Source organism: Ailuropoda melanoleuca, chromosome 2 (assembly GCF_002007445.2).
Source record: "Ailuropoda melanoleuca isolate Jingjing chromosome 2, ASM200744v2, whole genome shotgun sequence".
NCBI lineage: Eukaryota > Metazoa > Chordata > Mammalia > Carnivora > Ursidae > Ailuropoda > Ailuropoda melanoleuca.
The window spans coordinates 29749097-29773711 of NC_048219.1; the positions used below are offsets into that span (position 1 = coordinate 29749097).

Sequence of the window (24615 nt, forward strand, 5' to 3'; positions counted from 1 at the left end):
CCCTCTGGAGAAAGGGAAGCTGGTATCTAATCTGAAATGAGTGGATGGTGCTATACTTGGGAAATATCAACAAGATGGACAGTTGTTCAATTACTTTCTGGTTATTTCTGGGAAAATAAATCTCGTCTCTTATCCTTTCAGTGTTCATTAGTCATGTTGAAGAGAAACAAAGTCTCAAGTTCCTTCTCCGCATTAAAATTACTACAATTCACAGAGCAGTGCTCCTCCATTCAAATATTTAACTTCATATACAACCAGTACCAAGGGTTTAGTAATTATATTTTAAACAAAAGCAAATGATTGCAGATCACATGATTTAAGACTACAGTTTATTCAATATGTCTCCAAGCATTAAAAAGATGATTTTATGAAGTCAAACTCAATAAAATTATAATTTAAAGTGCTTTTTATTTTGCTGTTTTCAAAATTTAGAGAAAAATTCCGTTAACTTCTTTAGTGATTGATGTCAAAGAATGCACCTCGTACCTCTGGAGGACGCTTGTTTTTATTGCTCTTTTCAGCCTCACTTGTGTCAGAAAAATACCTTAAAGAGCATAATAAAGTTCCCAATTTTTGATCCTGGTAACATTTCATCAAGATCCAACTTTAGGCCCAGGGCTCCTATCCTGACCCGTCTGAAATTCTATACAAATAGGGAGACATATTAAATACAAAGGTCTGTGTAAACGGAGTTCTTTTAACTACTATTTTACAATGAAAAGGAATTTTATTACTTATTTTTACATATTTTAAATTGGATATTCCTATTCATGTTACTGCAAGATTAAAAATTTGCCCCCACATATCTAAAGGCAGCTTTTTTTTTTTTTTTTAAATATAAAAACCAAAGGAATTTCTTTTGTAGCATCATAGAGAAAGCAACGGCTTTTACCCCATTCACTCCTATGTGTTCGTGTAACAAAAAAGTCTGCCACCGGCTTTATTTCCTAGACTCTCCACAGAAATGTGAATCCCCGAGTGGACTGTGCCCCGGGACGGCTGATCCAGAGGCAGGAGTTCTCCCACTGCCAAACAGCTCCTGAACCTTCTCCAGGGGCCTAGTGCCTTCCTTAAAAACACACACTCCTCTGGGATCACGGCAGGCTCCCCTAGTCCAAGCTTCGGGCTCTTCTAAAGGGCTCAAGGGTGAGAATCTGATTTCAAAACAGCGCTGAGCACCCGGGAACTGAGCTGTGACTCCTCACTGCGCGCTGGGCATGCCTGTTTCTCTAGGGATCCACGTCGTCAAGGTCACTTCTCAACTCGCCAATCATCATGGGGGACTCTGAACCCTTTGAGAAAGAGAAGGAAGTTCAATTCATGCACGGTGAAGCTAGAGAAAGGTTTCTCTACGCCCACTGACCTGGTTTCGGTAAATGAGTGCATTTAACAACTGAGTTTATGGAAGGGTAATAAAACAGAACTGTAACACCTTATATTTGACAGTTGCTGATTATGCAAACACTCATTCCCATGTTCTCCCATAGTCACCGCAGGCACCCAGCGGCCTGCCTCAGGTCACCAGGCTACTAGGCAACAGTGTGGGCAGTGCTCGTGAGAACTTGGAGGGGGGTGGGCATCGAGATGGAGCCGCTCTGGGCCGGGCACTGCGCCGCAATGCCGGAGACGGCTCTGGGTCACTCCTGAATTCTGTCTGTTACCAGCTGCATGGCCTTTGATTTACATGCTAACAAAGGTCTGAATGCCTGCCGTGTGTCCTGGGTCTGATCTAGCTGGCGACGGGGGTGGGGAAGGACCGGGGAGTCTCGAGGTGGAAGGAAAAAAGGGTATTTGATAAACTACAACAAGGCCACTGGTATCCAGAACTCAGAAAATGAAAGGGGCAGAGGTAGGGAGGGGCCACAGTCAAGCAGAACTATGCTGAAGACTCTGGCCTTTACCTTGAGAGCCACGGTGAGCCACTGAGGGTTTAAGCAGACAAAGTAGAGGGAAGCAAGAGCGAGGCAGGGGGTTCTCACAAAGCCCCAGAACACTAAGGTGCTTAGGACAATGCAACAGATACACTGGAGAGGTTTCAACAGTCAACCTGGCAGGACCGGTGAACGGACTGCAGCGAGTGAGGAGTGCCCAGGGAGACACCTGCATGTCTGGGGCACAGGGTGCTGTTCATGATAAGGGCACGGAGGGAGGCCAGCTCTGGTGGGGGCGGGTGTCAGGTGGCTTTGAGGAAGGGAGCTGGATGGTCCTGTCTGGCACCCATAAGAATCAAGGCAGTGGAGATGGAGAAAGGTTGGGGGAAAACTGGGAGAGCGAGGTGCCATGGAAGCCCTGGGAGAGAGTGTTTCCAGAAGGGAGGAGTGGCCAGCAGGGTGAGATGCTGCTGAGTGCTCTACTACAATGAGGACTGAGAAGTGTAGGCTACTTGTCACCCTGACCGCTGGGCACCCACAGGGCAGGGAGTCAGCCTGGAAGAGGTCTAAGGAAGAGCGAGAGAGAAGAAACTGCAAGTCTGGACAATTCTTTGGAGAAGTCTGGCTGTGAAGAAGGGGAAAGAAGGCAGGAGATAAGAGGGAGGAATTTTTTTTAAAGGATAAGAGAGAATGGAGCGTGTTGAAACACTGCAGGAGGGGACGTGCAGAGAGGGAGGGGGTGAGGATGTGTCTATGTACACACGCATGTGCACGCACACTCGCACGGACTGAGAGTCTGGCCAGTCCTGCAGCCATTACGTTCTCTGCACATAAAGTAGGTGAGGAGCTAAGCCGCTGAGCACCACCCCGGGTGAGACCGCATCACGGTGCTGAGCTTCCGCGTCCCTTCTGGAAAGTCGGGGTAACAGGGACCTCACGGGGTGGTTGTGAGGATCTGAAAGGTTAAAAAAATGGCACGGATGCCATCAACAAGACTCACTTAACGAGGCCCCTGTGCCAAGCACTGCGGTAGGACTCGAGAGGAGGCCGCCCTAACGGCACCCCCATTCTGGGTGCACTGGCCGCATCAGTGAGTACTGCACACATGCCTCATTCCTTCTTCTACCAGCCTGAGCAGGACTAAAATTGTTCTTTTTTTTTTTTTTTTTAAAGATTTTATTTATTTATTCGACAGAGATAGAGACAGCCCGAGAGAGGGAACACAAGCAGGAGGAGTGGGAGAGGAAGAAGCAGGCTCCCAGCGGAGGAGCCTGATGTGGGGCTCGATCCCATAACGCAGAGATCACGCCCTGAGCCGAAGGCAGGTGCTTAACCGCTGTGCCACCCAGGCGCCCCCCCCCTTTTTTAAATAAGCTTAAAGGCATTCTTTGACTCCCCTGACAAGTGGGTATTTCAATGGCCCTTCAGGGGTCTGCATTTCCAGCAAGGCTAGTGAGAGCCAAAGGTGGAGGGGGTGATGTGTGGCAACCCGGCAGAATATAGAGAGCCCGCTGGGAGGAAGGCCTCCGCGGCCTGGCTTTACCAGGCCGACCTCCGAGGGGATGGTGCTGCCTGCCAGAGACTGAGGTCAGAGCCTCGTAGTGGCTTTACTCGGCAGCACTGTTCCACTTTGGAAGCGCACTGCTGGTGAGCCCCGGACGGCGATCACTAAGGCGTGGAGCCAGTGTCTCCTTTCTTCCTTGATTACGGAAACTCTTTGGAAAATTTCAGAGCGGGCGGTGCCCTTTCCCAGGAGGACGTGGGCCACAGCCGTACCTGTTGTAAATGCCTCTCTCCGTTCTCGTTGGCGGGACTGCTCTCCGACCCGTTACTGCTTCCGGATTGCTCTTTCTCATTCAGCAAAGCTGTGGCATAGGCTAACGTGTCCTGTGAGAGATCGAAACCCAAGAGGAAAAGTCAGGGGGTGTGCGGTGGCAGCAGTGCCGCCAAAGAAGACACCCCTTCACTTGATCTCTGGAGGCAGCGGGAGCCTCCTCGTGGTGCCTCCTGGCAGCCACCCGCACACCCCTCAACATCTGTGACCCACACTGCTTTCCTTCTGGCACATAATCTGCCAACTGCCCAACAACGGGCTCTCTCTTCACAGAAACCCGCCCCTTCTGCCCCTCCTTTTTTTTAACGTACACCTCTCGTCTCTGAGGCCATGGCTTCTGAGAAACGCATGGAAAATCCTACCTGTGGGATTTCAGGCCACGGAGAACCAAAAGAGAAGCCTCACCTGAGCTGAAATTGTTCGCTGAAAGGTTTTTCCAGTTGATGTTTCGTTAGAGACATTACTCTGTGGTGTCCAATAATGTTCTGACATCTGAGATGGAAGGTCAAAAACACCATCAGAGACGACAAACAAGCCCAAGTGAGTCCACAGTTACTACCATTAGATATGTGAATAGCAAAAGCACCGAACAGGGCACACAGATCTCCTATCACACTGGGAGGATTTTACGTCCACTCTCGAGAGTTCAGTGAACCACTGTGTCTCATATAATCACCCCTGCTCTCTCACCTGTAAAGCTGAGATACAGTATTAAGACACGAACTTCATGCGTAGAGATAGGTATCAATTGTACCGAAAAAAACGTGAAGTCTGAAAATAACTCTGAGGCCAGTCTCCAAGGGAAGAGCTTGTCCCTGACAGGATGTGCTGTTAGGGATTCCAGCAAAGCTCAAACTGCAGTTACCTTCTTCTGCAGCCACTGCACGGCCCAGCTCCAGTGGTGGGAATTCTCCTTGAAGTACTCCTTAGCAGCCGGACACCTGGTGGGGGGGGGGCATATTAGCCAAATGCTTTCCTTGCACATAGACTTGTTTCATCTCTACTACCTTTGGATTTTGCTACACAAATGCGACTTTCACTGAAGTTCAGTTGTCTTTATATTAAATTTTTACTTGTTTTGGTTTGGATACATTCCCATGTGTAAACTTTGAAAGGCAGGAAAAGATAAATATGTGGTGAAAAGTCTCTTATCTAGGATGACCTCATCCACTCAGGTCTATCACAATTCAAAGACGGAAGCTAAAAAATAAAACCAAAACCCCCCACAACACATCGTCCATTTAATAAATGATTCCTGACAGAATCAAACTGACCTTTAAATTTTTGTAATTTGATTAAGAATATTAGGGGAAAAACAATTTTAAAGTGTGGTCCTGGAGCCCTCTCTCTGTGCACGTACTTGCCCGCTTAGATAGCCGTCCTTCATATTCAGAGACAGTACTGACGGTGACACTGTGTGCACAGAATGGAGGGACGGAGGACACGGAAATGGATATAAAGACACGGATGTCTGCTGGGATCAGACATATCGTGCGGCCCCATCACGATTTAGAAATGCCACTTAGGCAAGTACTTCTGCTGTCACGCTGCCAGTACCAAGCCTAGTAGTTAACACACCCACCACTGTGGCACGATGGTCTCCATCCGTGTCCACAACGCTACGTCCTGGAAAATGCACGTTCACACATTACTTGGACAAGGCTCTCAATTCATCTGTTGAGGACACTCACATGCAGCAGCTTAGGCTCATCAGATTTCTTATTTTGGCACAAACCCAAGGAGGGCAATCCCCACGCTTAAAAATGAGTAAAAATGTGGGGCAGCATCAGTTAAGCTAGAAGGCAGGCTGGGTGGGGACTCGGGCGCCCGTGCAGCCGCTCCGCCTCTCCCGGCCCGCGTACTATAACCGGGGGGTTGAGGCAGCAAGCCACTAAGGCTCCTTCTAACACCGAGAACCTCTGCTTTCCAAGTGGCTGTCGGCTACTAAACGGACTAACAAAACGTGGTAGAGCCGCACGTATTCAGCCTTAAGGAAGGAGGTTCTGGCACAGGCTAGAACACGGATGAACCCGGAGGGCATCAGGCTAAGTGAAATCAGCCAGGCACAGGACCAATCCTGCACGATTCCACTTACAGGAGGCACCTGGAGTCGTCAAATTCATAGACAGTAAAAGGGTGGCTGCTGGGGGAGAGGGGACGGGAGTGTGGGGTTAGTGCTGAGTGGGGACAGAGTTTCGGTCCGGGAAGATGAAGACGTTCTGGAGACGGGATATGATGACCGCACAATAATGGGAAGGTACTCGATGCCACTGATCCGGACGCCTAAGGACGGTTAAAACGACAAATCCGATGTTGTGCAGCTTCTGCCACAGTTAAAGGAAGAACGAACCCCTGCCCTGAAGGCCATCAGCCTGTGCTCCGGTCCGAGCTCTGACTGCAGGCAGGCACTCTTACCACCCGTGCTGTGGGGCCGACCGAGTCTGACCTCACAGACTAAATGAGAGGAAGGCAACGTATTCAGCACAATGCCTGAGCTCCTGAGTCTAAGCAGCTGTAACACGAGTGTGTCTCTTGAGAGACGGTTTCGAAAGTGGGGACCTAGACCGTGACGGAGTTGGCAGGGAAGTGACAGTACCGAAAGCTATCTCAAGTGAAAGTTCACGAACGCTTCTTGCTTTGAAGGTCCCCGAATCTGCCGATTCCTGCCTTTCCTGCACAAAGCCTGCTGGTTTAGCCTTTTTCTTGGATTCTGTAAGACTTGCTGCTCTTCTGACACCCCCTTCACCTCTCTTCGAGATCATGTGACTAGGTCCTGAACCATCCAGGTAAAGCACTGAGTCAGGCTCTCTAGGAACTAAACCAAGGAGGTATTTTTTCCCGGTCAGATCTGACGTGTAACTAAAGACACCATGTCCCGCCTGCATTTTGAGTCAGTACTTACTTCTGAGCAAGCGTGACGAGAAATTTGACACACTGGTAGCAGCGGCTGCTGTCCACATGGTTGCTGTGATGCATCAGCGCTGGGTGAAGAGAAGAGGGAATGTGAAAAGAAAGCATGACACGGAAAGTGGGTCCCACTAACGCCACTTTCTTCTCCTGAACGTTCACAACCACCTGGTTTGAGCAGCAGAGAGGGCGCTTCGCTCAAAGCATGGCAGTGCGGGCTCAGTAGTATCCCCCCAATTCCAGTGGGCAGGGACACTGCTCTCAATGGTATTCCAGAAACACGTGTGGCGGTGGAGTTTGGCTTTCAGAAGAACCGAAAGGAACTCAAACCCCCACAGCTATTATTCACTCAGAAACCTCCAAACTTTTCCCTGCTCCCGACAGAAGATAAATGGAAATTCATGATATTGGTTCAGTTCAACAAATGCTTCCTGCTCTGTGCTTTGTGGACATAAAAACAAACAATCCTTGGTGTGGGCTCTTGAGGAGTGTGTGGTCTGGAAGTTCCGGAGAAGCCAGGTGCTGCTTGGAGGCCTGCAATGTTGCAACTACACAACTTTTTAGTTCACGTTTCTTTGCTGCAGTAAGAGGAGGTCTTCAATCTCTTGCCGCAGAGCAACATCTAAAGCGACTCAGATTAACTGGGAATACTGGCGGGGTGGTGGGTGTTGGGAGAGGATGATTTCTAACCGTACTTTTCACTTTTTCTAAGAAACAGCTCATTAAGCCACTTTAGCTTTCTGAAAAAGAAAGCTGCAAAAAGCTTTTATGAGTAGAGAAATTTGGATACATTCATACCACAGGTAAAAAAAATAAAAACAATCCTATTTCATGAGCTTGACAGCATCCTGACCTGAGGTTTTAGTTCTCCCCTCCTTAATGGCCGCAGGGTGGACTGAAAGATTTCTGGCACCAGAAAGGAGCGATAAGCTTGCTGAGGAAAGTCACAACACCCCTGACTCTTAGCCAGCCCTGGAACAGGACCCCGAGCTGCACCTTGGTGACTCAAGTGGGAGAGCGTCCAGCTGGTAAGACCCTCTGGTTTCATGTCTCCTGACCAGAATGCGGGAGCCCACGGCCCCAGCAGGCCTCTCCCAGGGCCCTCGCTGACCGGCACCGGGGCAGAGCGCCGGGGCACGGTGGTCGGGGAGGAGGCCGGCCAGGGCAACCAGGCTGGCTGTGTGTTGGCTACAGACATTTCTCAGGCAGGCCAGGCTACTTGCCTAATAATCCATTTTCTGTCTCAAATACAAACTTGACTCGCTCCACTTGTATGGGATCTTCAATGACCTGTGACGGAAGGACACAAGGGCTGGTAAATGAAAGAAGGAACTTGTATGAGGCTACTCAGTGGTGTCTTCTAAAAACGATTCTGTTCGAGAGATTAATTTAGTTCTAACTTAACAAAACCCAACACAAATGAACAACAACCTGTCACCGGCAGATGTCTCAACAGCATCTTAAATTTTATTATTTTATTTTGTTTATTTTAAGTACTATCTGCTCCCCAACATGGGACTCAAACTCACGATCCCAAGGTCAAGAGTCACGTGCTCTACTGACTAAACCAGCCAGGTGCTCCTTAAATTTTAAACTAAAGAGGAAAAATTATTAAGTAATAGTTGACGATCCACTCATTTCCTATCTCCGTGTTCCTCCCTACTACCTCTATAGCTCTCCATAGGAAGCTACGTTGGGCTACAAGGATGTGTATTTCACGATCCCAAGGATAAGAGGTTTAGGGTCTAAATCGTTTACCAAAACCATGTTGCAGTTTTGCTATGACACAGGCTCTACGTGCTGCCAGGAGGTTTACGCCATGCCACATGGGGCTGGAACTGTGTCCTGCTCATGGCTGGACTCCTAGTGCCTGGCAATGACCCGTGCACAGGGCAGTAAGCTCAGTGTTTTGCTGCTGAGCCGACAAACAATACACAGTCCTATTCCTGATGAGCAACAATCTTCCGTATTTTGTAAAAGGACCAGAGAGACAGGCTTTTTATAAATGCCATCCAGGATGTCTGTCCTTGTTCAGAAATGTTTATTAAATGCCCACCCTGTGCCCAGGTCTATGTTAGGTCTTAGGGACCTACAGGGAACCCGGTCTCTCCCTCTGTTTAGAGAGCCCGGGGCCAGGCGCTCATTGGCTCTCACCCAGTCACCAAAGTCTACTGTTTCTCTTTCCCAAACACATGGAGACCCGTCCCTTGCCGCCTCTGCCCTGTCTCTCCTCAGTATGGGCCTTGTTATTTCCCAGTTTACAGCCACACACACCTAAGTGGTCTTCTAATTCCAACCTGGCTTCCTTCTTCAGTCAGTCCTTCAAAACAAGTACCAGCAGAACCTTTCTCACCTACATCAAGTCACGTCACTCTCCTGTTAAGGCCTGCCCATAGCGCCCATCAGGGACGGCAGAGGTTGCCAACTGAAATGTCTATAGAGGCCAGGAGGACAAGAAACAAGTGGGCTAGGTATGATGATATGGAGCAGTGAGGACAGAGGGGGACTGGGCAGCACGTGCCTCATCAGAGGGGGGCAAGCCAACTGGGGCAGGCGGGAAATGGGGCCAATTCACCACAGTACCTGGTTTTTCTCAAGATAGGTCAAAAGCCAGAGATTACAAAACACAACTTTGGGTCAAATAAAACAGGCATATAGGCAGAGCCTGGCCACCTGTGTGCAACCATGGGCCTACGGGAAAAAGCCCACATACTCTGCGTACTAGCAGCCTCTCATGATCTGGTTTGGGCTTTTCCCCCAAGATCGCATCAGTTCCCCCTTCTCCTGGTCATCTGGTCATGCCACTTACTTACTTACAATCCCTGCACCCAGCTCTGGGGGCCAGCTGCTTGGCTCAAATCCTGGCTCTGTCACTTTAATTCGAGGGTGGCTTTGGGCAAATCCCTCCACTTTGCTAAGCATTTCACTGCTTACAACGGAATTCTCCCCTGCTTTGCATACTTCTGAAACTGGGACGCACCCTACAGTCAATCACATTCCAGTTTTGTGGCTTATGAACAGTATTTTTAGTAGCACATAGAGTCAATCATGTCTTAGATTCGAATGAACTGTGGAGCCAGCAATTTACCTCTGACAGTTATCACGAGGTTTAAAAGAGAAAATGTCTGGGTGCAGCACCGTCCCCCATGCACAGCAAGGCCGTCCACACCCCCTGGCCCTCTGCACTGTCCCTCCTGTACTTGTCCAGCTCCCTCCTGGAACTGGGGGTCCCCACGAGGTCGTCTCCTACCACTCGCCCCTCAGCAGTAATGACAAAAACTTGCCTGACTTACAGAGGACTCACTAAGTGCAGGCCAAGTGAGTGCAAAACGATACAAGGACACACACTTTTCTGTTTGCGAACACGTGCTGACTAGTGAACCTACTCAACACAAGAGGCTCAGAACATCTTTCACTTACCAGTATCTCGTGAAGTAGCTGGAACGTATTCTTTAACTCATGGGGTGGAGCTGTTTCTAGTTGGTTCTGAAATATTTTTTAGAAGCATAAAGATTCCAGTGAGTCTTCAGTGGAAAGCATGTCAGAGTGGCCAGCAACAGGGCTGGCCTCAAGCTCTACTCCTACTGCTATCACTTACCCTGGCTGGGCCTCAGTTTGCCCGAAGGCTCAACCTGGGGCTAACGCAGTCTCCACGGACTGGCGCACCACAACACTGTCACACTGGACTACGACATTAGGAAGGAGAGAGGAAGAAAGGCAGAAAGGAGAGAATTTTACAGAAACAGAGTTTCTGTTTCATTCATACATATCCTATTCTGTTTCCCAGGATATGTGCTCTGGGGTAAGTGGGCAATGAGGGACGTATATAAGAAAAGTCAGCTTATGAAATAGAAAACTCTGCCAGGACACCCTGAAGAAGGTGTGAAGGTTTGTAAGAGCCACACTGCTGTGCACTTAGCGGCCTCGTGCGTGTGTACTGCAGGACAGGACACAGCGTTACAACACCGCCCTTCTGAGGTGCCAGGGCCACCACTAAGGAGGCACCCCGAATCTTCACCCTCTGTGAGGTCAAGTCATACTCCCCCCCCCCCTTTTACAGACGAGGAAAGAGCCTGAGGTCATAGAACTAGTACAGGGTAAGAGGACAAACACAATCACCTCTGATACGGGGCTGCACAGAAAGAGGCTGAAGGCAAACACATTTTACTAAGAGCCTGAACACACGGTCCCCCGACCACCTGCTGCCTGTTCACACTACATGTGTTACTATTACAAGTCCTGGAGCAGGCACGAAGGCGTGGCAGAGACCCTATGGGTAGGGACTACTATAAATAGTGTACATTCAGAGAGAGGCCTGGAAGGACACATATTCAGGTGATAGTACTGATCCCTGGGTCTGGAGAAGGGCAGACAGGGGACAAAGTTGGTTGGTGGTGGTCCAAGTGGACTTTGGCCTTATTTGTATGTTTTAATTTTTCACAAAGAAAATGCAGACGGGTATTATCCATGCAATTCTAAGTTAAAGATGAAAAATTAAAACAAAAACCAAAACCTAATAAAAATGTGTGCAGGCTTAAAGGTTTTTCTGGTAATCCCTAGAAAGGTGGTGAACAACATGGTTCAGAGCACAGCCCCGGAGGCAGACTGCCGACATTCAAATTCCCACCCTGCCACTTACTAGCTGTGTGACACAGGGAGAGAGTCACTTACTCTGTGCCTCATTTTCCTCAACTGTAAAATGGTGACAGTACCAGTATTCACATCACCGCACTACCCGAGAACTGAGTGAGGTAAACGTGTACTATGCCTGGAACGGTGCTCGGTGTGAAACATGTAAAAGTAACTGTAACGCTGATCAGAGTTTCACGATGAACTACTGCGCTATTTAGATGGTAAGAACCTACTTCTGATGTTTAAAACGCTGCCTAGGAAAAGGACCTGAAATCGGAAAATCATTTCACATAATAATGGTCACCGCGGTGTATCATTAACTATAAAATATATTCTAAATAGTTCAAAACTGAGCCCAGTGCAAACGTGCCTCATTAGGAAGGGAAGGCTAAGTAAATTACGGTACACAAGAAGATGACGTTTTCTCAGAGGTAACTTAATGATACGGGAAAATACTTATAATGTTAAGTGACGAAAAGACAGAATCACAAAGACAGTAAAATTCCAATCACGTCAAAATACATGCAGAGAAAATAAAGGGAGACCTAGGAGAATGTTCATGGTGATAATCAGTGAGTGGTGAGAGTCTGAGTTCTTTTTATTCTGTATTTTTTTAAAAAAATGAGCCTATACTATTTTTATGATTAGGAAAAGCAACTGAGGTTATTTAAAGAAACCTACTGCCTGGGGGCAAAGGAATACTTCCTTGGAGTCTCAGTGGCAGGCTATCAGCTCTCGCCAGGCCTCACGGAGGTCGTACCTTAATGAAATGCAGCATGGTGAAGGAGAAATGCTCATTACAGAAACAGCAGTACACCACCATCTCGATGAGCGCCAGGAGCGAGCCGGTCAGCTCTCGCAAGGCAAACATTACCTAGTGAGAGAGCGTACAACGAGGCAGATTTTCTTAGGTCACAGTTAACTGTCGATACGTTGTTTCTGATTTTAACGAAAATGTACGCAGACTTAGGATCTTCAACACTGCCTCAAAACAGGCTTTCTTTGCTACGGGACAAAGTCTGTCTCAACGATATCTGCAAACGTGCACTTTTCCTGGGAGTCAGTTTCATCAGATTTTCAAAGGTAAATGCCCCAAATGTACGGTCCCAGCACTAAATTAAAAGAATCACGGACAGATCCCCAAAATAAACAATGTTAAGCTAAAAAAACTTGAAAAGGGAGATGCACAGCACAGCACTGTTGACATGACTAACAAACCAGTGCGCCACAAGGCTCATGGGTTCATACAGGCAAATCAAGTTTTGGAAGCGTAACTGGAGGATTCCGCTCTCAAGAGTCGGTAGCTCTGGGCAGAAGGGGAAGGGACTCAGGCTGCAGATGGGCCGCACAGTGTGGGGGGCAGGGGAGGGCCGTGAGCAGCCTACTCCCACACTCCTCCGGTTTACAGAACACGTGTGCTCCAGGGCTGCGGTACTGCAGCACCAGAGACACACACAAAAAAGATGGGGAACGAAATCCTCTAATAATAAACGGAGTATCCGTGATTGCTGAAGTGTCGTTCACCTCCTGAGACCTGGAGGGGAAATTAGCTGGGCTGGGCCCAGAGGTCCGATCCCTGCTGCAGACAGGACTAATACAAATTCTCTTCAGCTGCTCATTTCTTTCTGACATATAGCCAGGAAGAAAATTTCTTTGAAAGAATTGTTTCTTCTCTTAACATCAGAGTGACAGGTGAAATATTTTAAGAGAAATTTTTCCTCAAGTAGACAATAACAAGAAAAAGGCTCCAGAAGACCGAGTACATACCTCTAACAGGTAAGGCTTCCCTTCAGACAGGAACAACAAGGCCTCCACTTCCTCATGGAGGGGCAGCAGAGGGCTGGAGGGGGCGACGCTAATGGGTGGCCGTTGTTTAAACATACCAGGAGCTTGAGGAGACCAAAGAAACCAAGGCTGTCTCAGTTGATGTTATTTCATGAGAGAGACGCCTACAAGGTGAAGCGGTTCTCTAGAGATTGACACACGTGACGGCTCAGTACTTACAGCCTGTTCCCTCACGGCCTAGTGGGGAAGCCAGGCACGCACACAGGAGAAAACGCGTACCTACTTGCAGTGTGTGCCTAAGTTGCAGGGGTGACTATTTAGATGTCCCAAGACAATCTTTCAAAGAAGTAAAAATGTATATTGAATATGACAGAAAATGCCTAAATGTCTCTGAGGAGATGCCAGACAGGACAGCTGTTCTCCAACAACTGCCCTCAAGTACTGGCCACCACCACCTATGCTAAGAAGAACTGACCCACAGGGTGGGGGTGAGTCATCCCACGTGCTAGAAAACAAGCACTCACCCTCTGACTTTCTTTCACAAACCTGTCTGCAATCACGAATTAGGCAGGCAGCCTTGTCTTTTCAGGTGTATGAGTCAGAGTGAAGGAAGCATAGTGCCTCACAGCCACTGAGCGCTCCCCAGTGGGGCTTTAGAGAGCCAGGACGCATTTCCAGAGCAGAGCGATGCTCTGTGATTTCCAGCAGGTCTTCCTGTCACACCACAGGAACGCCTGCCACAGCTGCTGGTGGTCGAGGCATGCCTCACATACCGCTCCCCAGGCCGCTTCCCGGCTGAGGCCTGTGCAGGCTACGAGCCTGGCCGTGCTCCGGCCTCCCTGTCTGTGGAAGGGCACCATCCCTCACAGATTTGCGGAGGGGATTAAACACATAGCCCTGAGCTCCACACAGCACACAGAACACCCTGGAGACTTTTCAGCTGCTTTGTTGTACTATTATTGTTATTGCTGTTGGTGCTGTCCTGACGAGGCCTAGGAACAGTATAAAAATGTGCTAGGCGCATAGATTAGAACACTGGATAAGCACAGAGGCAACATGCGTCTCAGCTGCACGAAATGAGGACTGAGCTATTGGTTCTGGGGGACAAAACAGGAAAGGTACCAACTACATCTTGCATTTAAACATATTTCAGCGACGTAAGTTACATCTGAATCCTCTTTAGCTTTACAAAGTATTTCAACATTCTGTCTGATTACTCATTTCCCCTGGGGAATTATGTTTTTAGTATTTCCATCTTGTACTGAGGATCAGAAAGGTCAGGTGGCTTGGTCAAGTTCACATCGCTAGGAGACTCCAACCCACACTTGGCTATTTTCCCCACTAGATTAGCCGTGCCAATTATGGTGATGAATGAACCCCGAATTAGCCTCCCATCCCACAGTGTTTTTTTAATACTTGTATACCCCGCCCCACCAAATAAATGATTTGACTTTCTCTTGTGACCAACTAATAAAATAGAGTGAAATTTAACATATATTAAAACAAAAAATTTTAAGTGTTCCTCAAGTATCAAATAGCCAAATGGGAAGTAATATTCATTTAATCGCTAACATTATTAGTCTCCATGCATTATTGGCAAAATCACTCTGTGATCATTTTTTTGCTGGATTAAAGATATGTGAAAGCTCACCAACGTTCCTTTGGGAAGAGACATCTGAATGCAAAACTAGTAATGCCACTGTATTATGAAGATTCCCAAATTCTCGTGCTTGTGCTGAACTCCACCGACGTATCTGTCGACAGAGAAGACAGACTGGATGTTAGGGGCCCCTGGCTGGCTCGGCTGGTAGGGCACGCGCCTCTTGATCTAGGGGTTGTGACTTGAACCCCATGTTGGGAGTACACCCTACTAAAAAACAAAACCCAAAAGGACAGACTGGATGTTAGTGTTCTGGTTAGACATAATATGAAAAGGAAGGGAAAGGATGTGCTGGCTCATGTTACTTTGAGCCATGATTCTTTCTCAATGTCTGATAGCAGAAGAGAGCAAAGAAAAAAGTCATGGGTTTTAAGCTAGCTGAAGAGTGTTTTTTTCCCAAAGAAACACTCTTAACTTGCTTTCTACAACAGTTCCATTTCTATATTCAATTTAGGTACTGAATGCTCCTAATGTGCTGGGTAACTTTGCTGCACCCCAGTATGATGGGGAAAACCTGGGGGGCTGGGGAGCTGGTGGCCAGGCCCCCCTGGGCTATTCACCGTGCGAGGTGGATGTGGGCAAGTTCTTTCCCGTCACAGCACCTGACCTCTCTGTGTAAAGCAGAGATGACCTACCTGCTCACTTCATGGCTGTGAGGATCCAGTGCAACACGAAAAGTGACAGTGTTTTCTACATTATGTGCACTCCATAAAGGTAAAACCATATGGATTATATAACACTGTTACTTACATTAAATCTTATTTATATTACGGTCAATGTCAATCAACCGCCAGTGTCACTGGAGTCCCAGAAGGGAAGGAGCATACAGTGAACAAAGACATGGTGAATTTCAACGTACAGAGAACACACAGAGCATACCATGGTGGCAGTGCTTGGTAATGCTAGAGAGAGCAACAGGTGGCACGACAGGAGGCTGACGGGAGCCCTGGGCAGTAAGTCAGTGTCCCCTCATCGAGAAAGGAAGACGTGCTTATGCGATGTGTCAGGGAGAGGCGAAAGCGGAGCTGGGTCTGAGCCCCTGCTCCATGATGCTTTGGCTCTATGACCTTACACGAAGTCACTTAACTTCTCTGAGCTTTGATGCCTGCTTGAGAATGGGGAGGAAAATGCTTCTCTTACTGAACTATGGCAGGCATAGCGTGTGAAGTAATCAGCATGCCTGGTGCCTAAGAGGCGCTCTGTAAGCAGCATTTATCATTGGTGCAAAGTCACACTTTTCATATTTAAATCTGTCAAACAGAAGACAAACAATGATGGGAGAAACAAGCCAGCACAAACTCCAAGCAGGAGAGCCATCCTTGGATCCAGCTAGCCCCACTGTCACAGACAACTTCCCTTTCGCTTTCTGGCCGTGAGCACTGTACGTGAACAGGCATCATGAGGCCACACTGCTCTGCTGTGGGGTCACGTCCTGGCCCGTGACCAGCTCCCCCATGCCAGCAGCCTCCGCCCGAACGGCCTTGCCCACAGTTCCCGAGGGCAAGTGGAGACCCCCGGTGCCACTATTTCCTGAAGGCTTCTGAAACCCCGTAGTTGGAGCCCATCTTTCCTCCTAGGAACACTTTTTTTTTTTTTAAAGATTTTATTTATTTATTTGACAGAGAGACAGCCAGCGAGAGAGGGAACACAAGCAGGGGGAGTGGGAGAGGAGGAAGCAGGCTCCCAGCGGAAAAGCCTGATGGGGCTCGATCCCAGATCGCCGGGATCACGCCCTGAGCCGAAGGCAGACGCTTAACGACTGCGCTACCCAGGCGCCCCTCCTCCTAGGACACTTTTTGACTGATAGTCTCTTACTCATTTCCCAGGGTTATCATCAGACTAAATTCTGCCAGGAGGCTGTAAAAACAACTGAAGTTCAAAGAACTTTAAAGGCTACATAGTACTAGCACCTGGACTCTTATAGGATGAAATATGCTCATCGCCTACAAAGAGAAACAATGAGGCAGCGAAACCATGGCCGTCACAGGGGCCATAAAGCCGCAGGCGTTACCTGATTGTTTTGCCGGCTGGCCCCGAGGAGAAAGCTGGTCATATGCCGCAGAGCGGAATGTCTCAGAAGAAGATCCCCAGCCCGGATACCTTGCTGTCACAAGATACCGACAATGACAAGTTACAGATCTATCCAGACAAAAATCTGTATTAAAAACACAGTTAAATGAAAAGTTTGAAGGGGTAAGTTTTTAAATGCTACAATCTACATACAGAAAGTACCTGTTAAAACTCTGGAGTTTCACCAACCTCACACTGCTTCCCAGGGGTGGCCACACACGTACTGAGGCCCTAGTTCTTTTTTTTTTTTTTTTTTAAAGATTTTATTTATTTATTTGACAGAGATAGAGACAGCCAGCGAAAGAGGGAGCACAAGCAGGGGGAGTGGGAGAGGAAGAAGCAGGCTCATAGCGGAGGAGCCTGATGTGGGGCTCGATCCCATAACTCCGGGATCACGCCCTGAGCTGAAGGCAGACGCTTAACAGCTGTGCCACCCAGGCACCCCGAGGCCCTAGTTCTAACGCAGCCTCCCACTGCCTTCAACAACTACCTACTGTACCAGAATTCTGGCGAGGAACAGAACCCACAAATTATGATTTTTAAGAAGAAACCCTCATAAAACCGTACCTTTAACTCTAGTACTGACCAGTACAAATTTTTTCAGTGTATAAAAAATTCCTTTAGACTAGAAATCTGCTATATTAAGAAAAAGATACTAGAAAAAAAAATCACTTACCTTTTGTACAAAAGTGTTGAATAGGAAAAAGTACTGGGCACAGTTTTTACAGTTTTCTGGGACATCTTTATCCAACAGAGCAAGTAGTACCTCCAATAACTGATGAAGGCTTTTTAACTGGTTAGAAGAAAGATGAAATCATGTAAAGAAAAGAATGTAAGACAGACATTTGTAACAGGGTTAACCTGAAGTAAATCACCGTAAGAACAAAAGTCAAGTCTGATCGATACAATCCAGTCTCAGATTCAGATGGATTTATGCTTTGGAGAGCAAAAACAGAATCATCACTTTTATTGTCCAGGGAAAGACTGGTACTGTAGAAACAATTAAGAGGAAAGCCTAGTCTTGTTTTCTAGATTTCAGATTCAAGGGCAGGAGTCTATGGCTAATGGTCACATTTCTGCACAGCCAATTTCTCTCTGTCTCTTAAAAGAAAGCAAGGGGTTTAGAGGAAACATGTCTGAATCCCTCCCTCCGCTATGCTCCTTCTTCACATAACCACAGATGCAAAGAATAAAAAACACAGACACAGGCATAGGGGCCAGAAATCAAGCCAATGGAGCAAATGGAGAGCAACAGCCTGACAGAATGACAACGGTAATATCAACTCAACCGTGAACTTACTTGAAAGCCCGCTGACGCCTCATGGAAAGCTTTGAAAAACATTTTATTTGTTTAGAAACCATTTTGGTTATCACATTGCTTCTTTTTTCCCTCCCACCCCAACTGGTTTTGGACAAGTCCCTAGAAATTCATCTGTGCTTGGAGAATTAAGACGAGCTTACTACTCTTGTGAATTCCTCTCCCCTGACGATGGTGTTCACAGGCTTCTGAAATATTCCCATCCGTCCTGTCACACTCATTATAAATACAGTAAAATCTATATTTACATAGCACCTCATTTTCAAAGTACTTTACAATATAAAGTGGGTGGCCAGAGGCACCGTTTCCATGATGGGGCGGGGGTGGAAATAAACATAAAATACATCAGCTGGATAGCAGATAGAATTCACGGAGGCAATGGCTCGCATGCTTTTGTCCTCCACCACTCCCTTTCCTTCCTACCACCTGTGCTCCTGCCTCCAGAGGTTGGTGGACAACTATGCCATAGCCTGACCCCATCTGTAGGGAGACTGCACTAATTCTGCTTTTAGCCTCTGTTTGGGTTGGCACATGAGAGGAAGGAGGACAGTGAGAGGCCCTTATGTTAAATATCTTAGAAAAGCTCCACGGGGATATTTCAGAGCAATGGTATCCGAACTGTCCTAAGTGGCTCCCAATGACTGAATTTATATATTCTGCATCCAGGTAAGGTGAAGTTTGAAAAATGGCCCTGCTGTTTAGCTGACTGAAAACCAGTGCCTTAGAGCAAATGTCAGCTTCTTTACAATCCCTGGAATTGACACACGGTCTCCTTCTCGGTCCTCCCTAAAGGGTGTACTTGACCTCCTTGTTCATTCTGGGCTGAACAAAGCCCCTAAGCCTGTCGGGTCGAATAGTGACCTCCGGGTTGGGCCACGTTGAAGGGTGCCAGGTACTATAACTGGGTTAGTATCTTTCTTTAAGGACTTGCTCAAGGTTGAACAACAGAGTAACATCTGGATCTGAAGCAGCAATTCCTAGAATTTGCATTTAATTTATTGAGACACACTGCCTCCAACCAATGTCTACAAGGAGCCAATCAGATCTGCAAATAACATTTTTCAAAGTTTTCCATGTAGTGTCAGCTGTTTGAAACAGCAAACTTGGGAAGAAGTACTATGTTTGTTAGGACTTAATAACAGATTGAATAATCAGACTTACAGTATATGTCACTTATTTCCCTAAGACTTAAAATTTGGGGGGATTGAGGACAGTAATAAATACAATGGTTTGTTTTCGCATGTGTGGAACTGTGAACCAGAAAATACGTTGCAGAAAATAGAATTAGGAGGAAGAAATCCAGAAGAACAGGAACAAAGAGTAGGGAGTAATAGAGACCGATGAAGAAACTACCCTGGCTGCTGCCCCTGGATGGACAGCACTATTTGGTTTGGCTGCCAATTGCAGGATTTGTATCATGCAAATCGCTTAGTAGGAAAGAGATGAAGCCAGGTGGGGCTCCAAATGCCTGTTAGTCTAGACTAGAGTCTCTAGACTCACGTTAGTCTCAATTCAGCGAAATCTAACACAGACTCTGGCGAGGAGACTCTGAAAAACCAGTGCTCTAGAAATTCCTGAGGCAGACTAGAGCAGACCTAAATTCCTAGCCTATCCTGACACCTGGGATAGGAGGAGGCAAGGACTGCATGCCGTCTACCCTGGCATTTAGCAGAAAGGCAGTCCACGAGAGGTGCGTTCTAGGCAGCAAAGTTACCAGACTCCAATCCTAGGCTCTCTTTCTTATTATGTGCAATTTAGAACACTTGGTAGGAACAGATTGTATAAATAACATCTAAGAAATGACACCGACCTTATCCTGATAAAACAAGGCACTGTCTAGGGTTTTCTCCAGAATGGTGGCCACAGCAACTCGCACTTCTCTCACACTGCACTCCAGCAAGAAAATCCTAAAATACAGAGAGAGAAAAGACGCGTGCTCAGAAAGCAAAATGGATTTCGATAAACCAACCTCAGGCCCACCTACTATCCAAGAAACAAAATCCCTCCAAGATGTTGGGTCAAGCTTCTTGAGAGCTTTGGGACACACTCACAGGCTACTGTGACGGAGAAAGAAGGCCAAACAGGACAACCAGACCCCTGCATGCTGAAAAGCAGATTTTCCCCCTTCTCCTAATATGAGCATCTGTATAAATGTAACAGCGCAACGAGATACACGGATGTAAAGAGATATGAAAACAAAGAACCTAAAATGTTATAAATTCTGTTCATTCAGTTCTCCCAGAGGCACCCTTCCCTTTGAATTTCTTGAATAAGATACTAAGGTTTGCAGTCAAGACAGCCCTTCCTACTCCACCTGTGCACCAGTATTTCCACCCTTTTCCTTTCCTCTCCCTCCCCAGGCCTTGTTACCTAACCCCCTAAATGATCGATCCTTTGTGGCCCAAGAGGTCACGCACGCTTCCCTGCTTTCTTGGTCTGTGATGGTGACGACCATAGCAGTCAAGGCGGATCAGATGCTTCCTCGATCGCCGGCACTGCTAGTGTTACAGTCAGCCACTAGGGGACGCCCCGCACGTGCATAGCTACCACAACCTTGCACACACCCGCCAAGGGGAGCGGTGGGGGAGGTGGCCTCCGAGGCGGCGGAGGGGCCTGGTCAGGCGGAAGCGCTGCTCTGGGTGCGTGGGGGGTGGGAGTGCCCCCAGAGCGTGCCACTCCATAGTCAGCCTTTGTTCTCTGCTTCAGAGGCTCACTTCGATGGGACAATCCATACTGTTACCGGCAAAGTGAAAACCCACCTGTCTTTTTCTCGTATTTCTTAGCAGGAAGTTCTCATTATTCCACATGAAAGACTTAACTACAGATGAGTTTTGATGACCATGTCCTCCAGGTGCCAGCAGCAAGCTGCTTCGGTCCCTGTTTGAGGGCAGCGTTGGCATTCCGCCCCCCCCCCCCCCCCCCCCCGNCCCCCCCCCCGCCCCAGGAGTACGCTGAGAGTGGAGCTTTCTGAGGTCACTCTGTTGCTCCTTCCCCGTAACCGTTAGTGCCACCTAGTTTGCACCAGACTGAGAAGACTGTGTTCAAAATCCACTAAGACTCTGGGGGCAACTATAAGAAAGTCCAGGAGGTAACAAGTCGGCCTGTAACACCGAGCTCTAGAGGCTTCATCAGATTCAGGTACCATTCTTTCGGAGAGGACCTCTAGGGGCTGCACCACATCTCCTACCACAGACAGTCGGAGGCACTATGGGAACGCAGACAAGTCCAGAATGTGAATGTGAGGAGTTCTAGAGCGCAATAACCAGTCTGCTCCTCAAAACAATGGCATGACACAAAAGGGAGTGGTGCGGGAAAGGAACAATTACAGACTACAGGAGTCTTAAGAGACTAAATACATGTGTGAAGCTTGTTTGGGTCCTGATTCGTATGCACGCAGTGGTAAAATGAACTTTTTTGAGATATATGGAGAAATCTGAATATGGACTGGGTTTAGGATGATATGAAAGAAATGCTATTTTTGTTTAGTGAGATCTAGTAAAATGCTTAGTTTTTAAAAAACTACCTTCAAAGATACATGCTAGAAGATTTATAGTGAAATTATATGATGTCTGAGACTTACTTTAAAATATTTGAGAGAAAAAGGGGCGCCTGGGTGACTCAGCTGATTGAGCACCCAACTCTTGATTTTAGCTCAGGTCACGATTTCAGGGTCGTGGGACTGAGCCCAATGTCAGGCTCTGCGCTCAGGGGGAAGTCAGTTTGGGATTCTTTCTCTCCCTCTCCCTCTGCCTACCCCCTCCAACTTGCATACATGCATGCGCTCTCCCTCAAATAAATAAATACATCTTACAAAAAAAAAAGCAAAGTACTTGAGAGAAAAAATAAAGCAGGCCTGTGAGTGAGTGGTGGGTGCTGGGAGGGGCAACAAGATGGGCAAAGTGCCCATAACCCGACCCGGGGAGTGGTACAGGACAGGGTTCTCATTCTGGCTACTCGGCTGTATGTTTAAACACTTCCACAATAAAAACTTCTTAAAAGATGTAAGATATTGTTTAGTGGTTTTAATTTCTTTAGATCAATTTTCAAGCAATAGTTAATCCTAATTCAAATTTTACAATTATAATTACATTTAAACATTGTCTAAAAAAAGGACTACACTGAGAAGTAATTTCAAGTAGAAATAAAAATAGTTACAAGAAATCACAGCTCTAAGTGTCACTGGAAGAGACACAAATTTCTTTTAATTAATTAAAAGATCTTGACACTTACTTTATTAATTCTCGTCCTTCAGAACTAATAAAATATTCAACTAGCCACTGACAAGCATCAAAACTTTTGGAAAGTAATGCTTCAATAGTGGCAATCCATTCTTCAGTATCAACCCTTTAAAAAAGCAGAGACAGACATGTAAGGAACACGGCCCCAGTGAATAACGCCATGGAGTGTCACTGTTGTCTCATTAACCTGTTTTGGGGAGGTGGGGTAGAGGGTAAGTTCAATACCCAATGACTGCTGACTAACACGGCTCCACGTTTCCCAGAAGCCAAGACTTGCATTCTCTCCATTCCGCTGCCCCGCCTCCCCTCCCCCCCAAAAGCGTGACAAAGTTAACCTCTTAGACTTTAACTTTTATCTTCCCCATCTTCTTCAAACAACTTCAACTAGGAAAAACGCCTGACTCTGGCATTTTGTGTTGCTTAATTAATTTATATTTGTAAAATGCGTGCTTTCAGAATAGGTTACTACATCACCATTTTTATACCTCATTGCTACAATCATTAATATACGACTTTATGGAACAACATTTGGGCAGACGAAGAGGCGTAATGACTGTACTACCCATGACCTCCTATAACACCCCCTCCATTCTCTCATGCCCCAAAATGGTAAATACAAACAAGATGAAAATCACCTGCAATGCAAAGAGAGCTTGAGCAAATTTCACAATAAAAGTAATGACATTTCCTTAGTCCTACACCAGACATTAAAAGAAAGGAACATGTCTTCTTTTTCAATCAAATAATAAAGATCAACATCATTTAACAGAACTTTATTACACATAAAAATGAAGTTGCTATTCTATTTGTTTCTTCTCAAGTATCTCTTGACTGCAAAATCTTTCCCCAAACCTCCCCATACCTGGAGAAGTTCTCCATGCCGCGCCGGTCTAACTGTCCCCGCCTTCCTCACCCTGAGTCTCTCCTTGCTCCGGGCACCTGCTCCAGCCAGTGTGCAACTACCCTTCACCCTTCACCCACTCATTCACACAGCAACTCTGTACCCGGAACCTACAACGTGTTGGGCACCTTCCAGGTATTGAAGATAAAAACTGTTCGAAAACCCTCCACGATCTCCCACTGAACACAGTCCCAACTCCCCTCTGTGGTGCTCAGGACACTCAATGGGTTCATCCAAACCCCACTTCCAATGAGTTCTTTACATGTGTGAGCAAAACATTAGTCATTCATGGTTCTTTAGGCAAGTTGTGTCTGTTTCTCAGATTTTTCCCTTTCACCTGGATTGTTCCCTCCGTTTCTCTGTTTTCACCTTTCAAATCCTCTGAGAATATCAATGTCTTTGACACCTACCCAATCCCCATATCCACCTGGATATGATTTTGCCCATTTCCCAAAGATGTATAGCATTTATGCCTTGCTTTTTCTGCTTTATCTATCCTTCCTATGAGATTAGAAATTCCTTCAAGATACGAACCATGTCTTAATCATCTGTATTAGGTAGGTGCCTTCACAATGCTTTGAATTTATAGACCCAATTTTAATTGAATTCATTGGTGCCCTTTGCCACAACAGACTATCAAAACATATCATTTCTCACCTGAGTTTTTTCTTTGTCCGTAGGTAAGTTTGAAAAAGGAACTGAATAGCAAGCTGTAAGCTCACCTTTGCCATGCAAGGATAATATGGATGCTTTAATTTAGTCTGAGAGAGAGGGAGAAAAGAGAGGGTATTTTTCATTGAGGTTTTATAAATTAAATGTTATGAATTGAATAACGACACACAATAAGTTAAATATTAGTAAGTACAATCTAGCCAGCTTATTATAGAAAGCATTCCATTTAAATCTGTAAAAAGGTTAGGAAAAGACATCCTCTTCATTTCATTTATGAACCCCTCTCAAAATAGAGCCTTTAGACCACGGGACGGTAAGTAACCTGTCAATAGACTAAGAAAGTCTTTCCCTTACTGGCAAATTATAATCACAATACTCAAGAAATAGAAGCACTTGGAAGTTCATCTTGAGTCTGGTAAAGTCTGATGACAAATTAGGACAAATTAATCTCCAAACCCCAACATTCATTGACCTCACTTTGTGGCTATTCTTAGATTCTTTACAAAACTGAAGAGCACTTGAAAAAGCCAGTATGTGGAAACCCATGCCCATTCACAATCTGCAGGACATGTTCTGAGCACTGCCTGTATTTTCGTATCACCCAGGAAAGTGACACATTGGTGCGAACGTGCCAGGCATCTAATCTGAGCGCTAACAGCCGAGGGGGAGGATGAGTCATTAAATGCTTGAGCTGACACACAGTTAACTATGCTCCTTTCTTAGTCCT

General features: G+C 46.7%; 1 protein-coding gene across 1 annotated transcript in view; it reads right to left on the reverse strand.

Annotated features, from left to right (window-relative positions):
• Positions 1-207: 207 nt before the first annotated feature.
• Positions 208-24615, reverse strand: part of USP24 (ubiquitin specific peptidase 24) — a 132950-nt gene continuing 108542 nt past the window's right edge. The window contains exons 56-70 of the mRNA XM_034641292.1: positions 23874-23977; positions 22308-22421; positions 19888-19984; positions 17436-17552; positions 16701-16793; positions 14681-14783; positions 13012-13133; positions 12005-12118; positions 10033-10098; positions 7836-7902; positions 6608-6686; positions 4571-4646; positions 4111-4197; positions 3648-3758; positions 208-1292 (exon numbers count right to left, since the gene is read on the reverse strand). Coding sequence (XP_034497183.1) covers positions 1230-1292; positions 3648-3758; positions 4111-4197; positions 4571-4646; positions 6608-6686; positions 7836-7902; positions 10033-10098; positions 12005-12118; positions 13012-13133; positions 14681-14783; positions 16701-16793; positions 17436-17552; positions 19888-19984; positions 22308-22421; positions 23874-23977 — 1413 coding nt within the window. The 3' untranslated portion in view covers positions 208-1229. The remainder of the gene's footprint in view (positions 1293-3647; positions 3759-4110; positions 4198-4570; positions 4647-6607; positions 6687-7835; positions 7903-10032; positions 10099-12004; positions 12119-13011; positions 13134-14680; positions 14784-16700; positions 16794-17435; positions 17553-19887; positions 19985-22307; positions 22422-23873; positions 23978-24615) is intronic.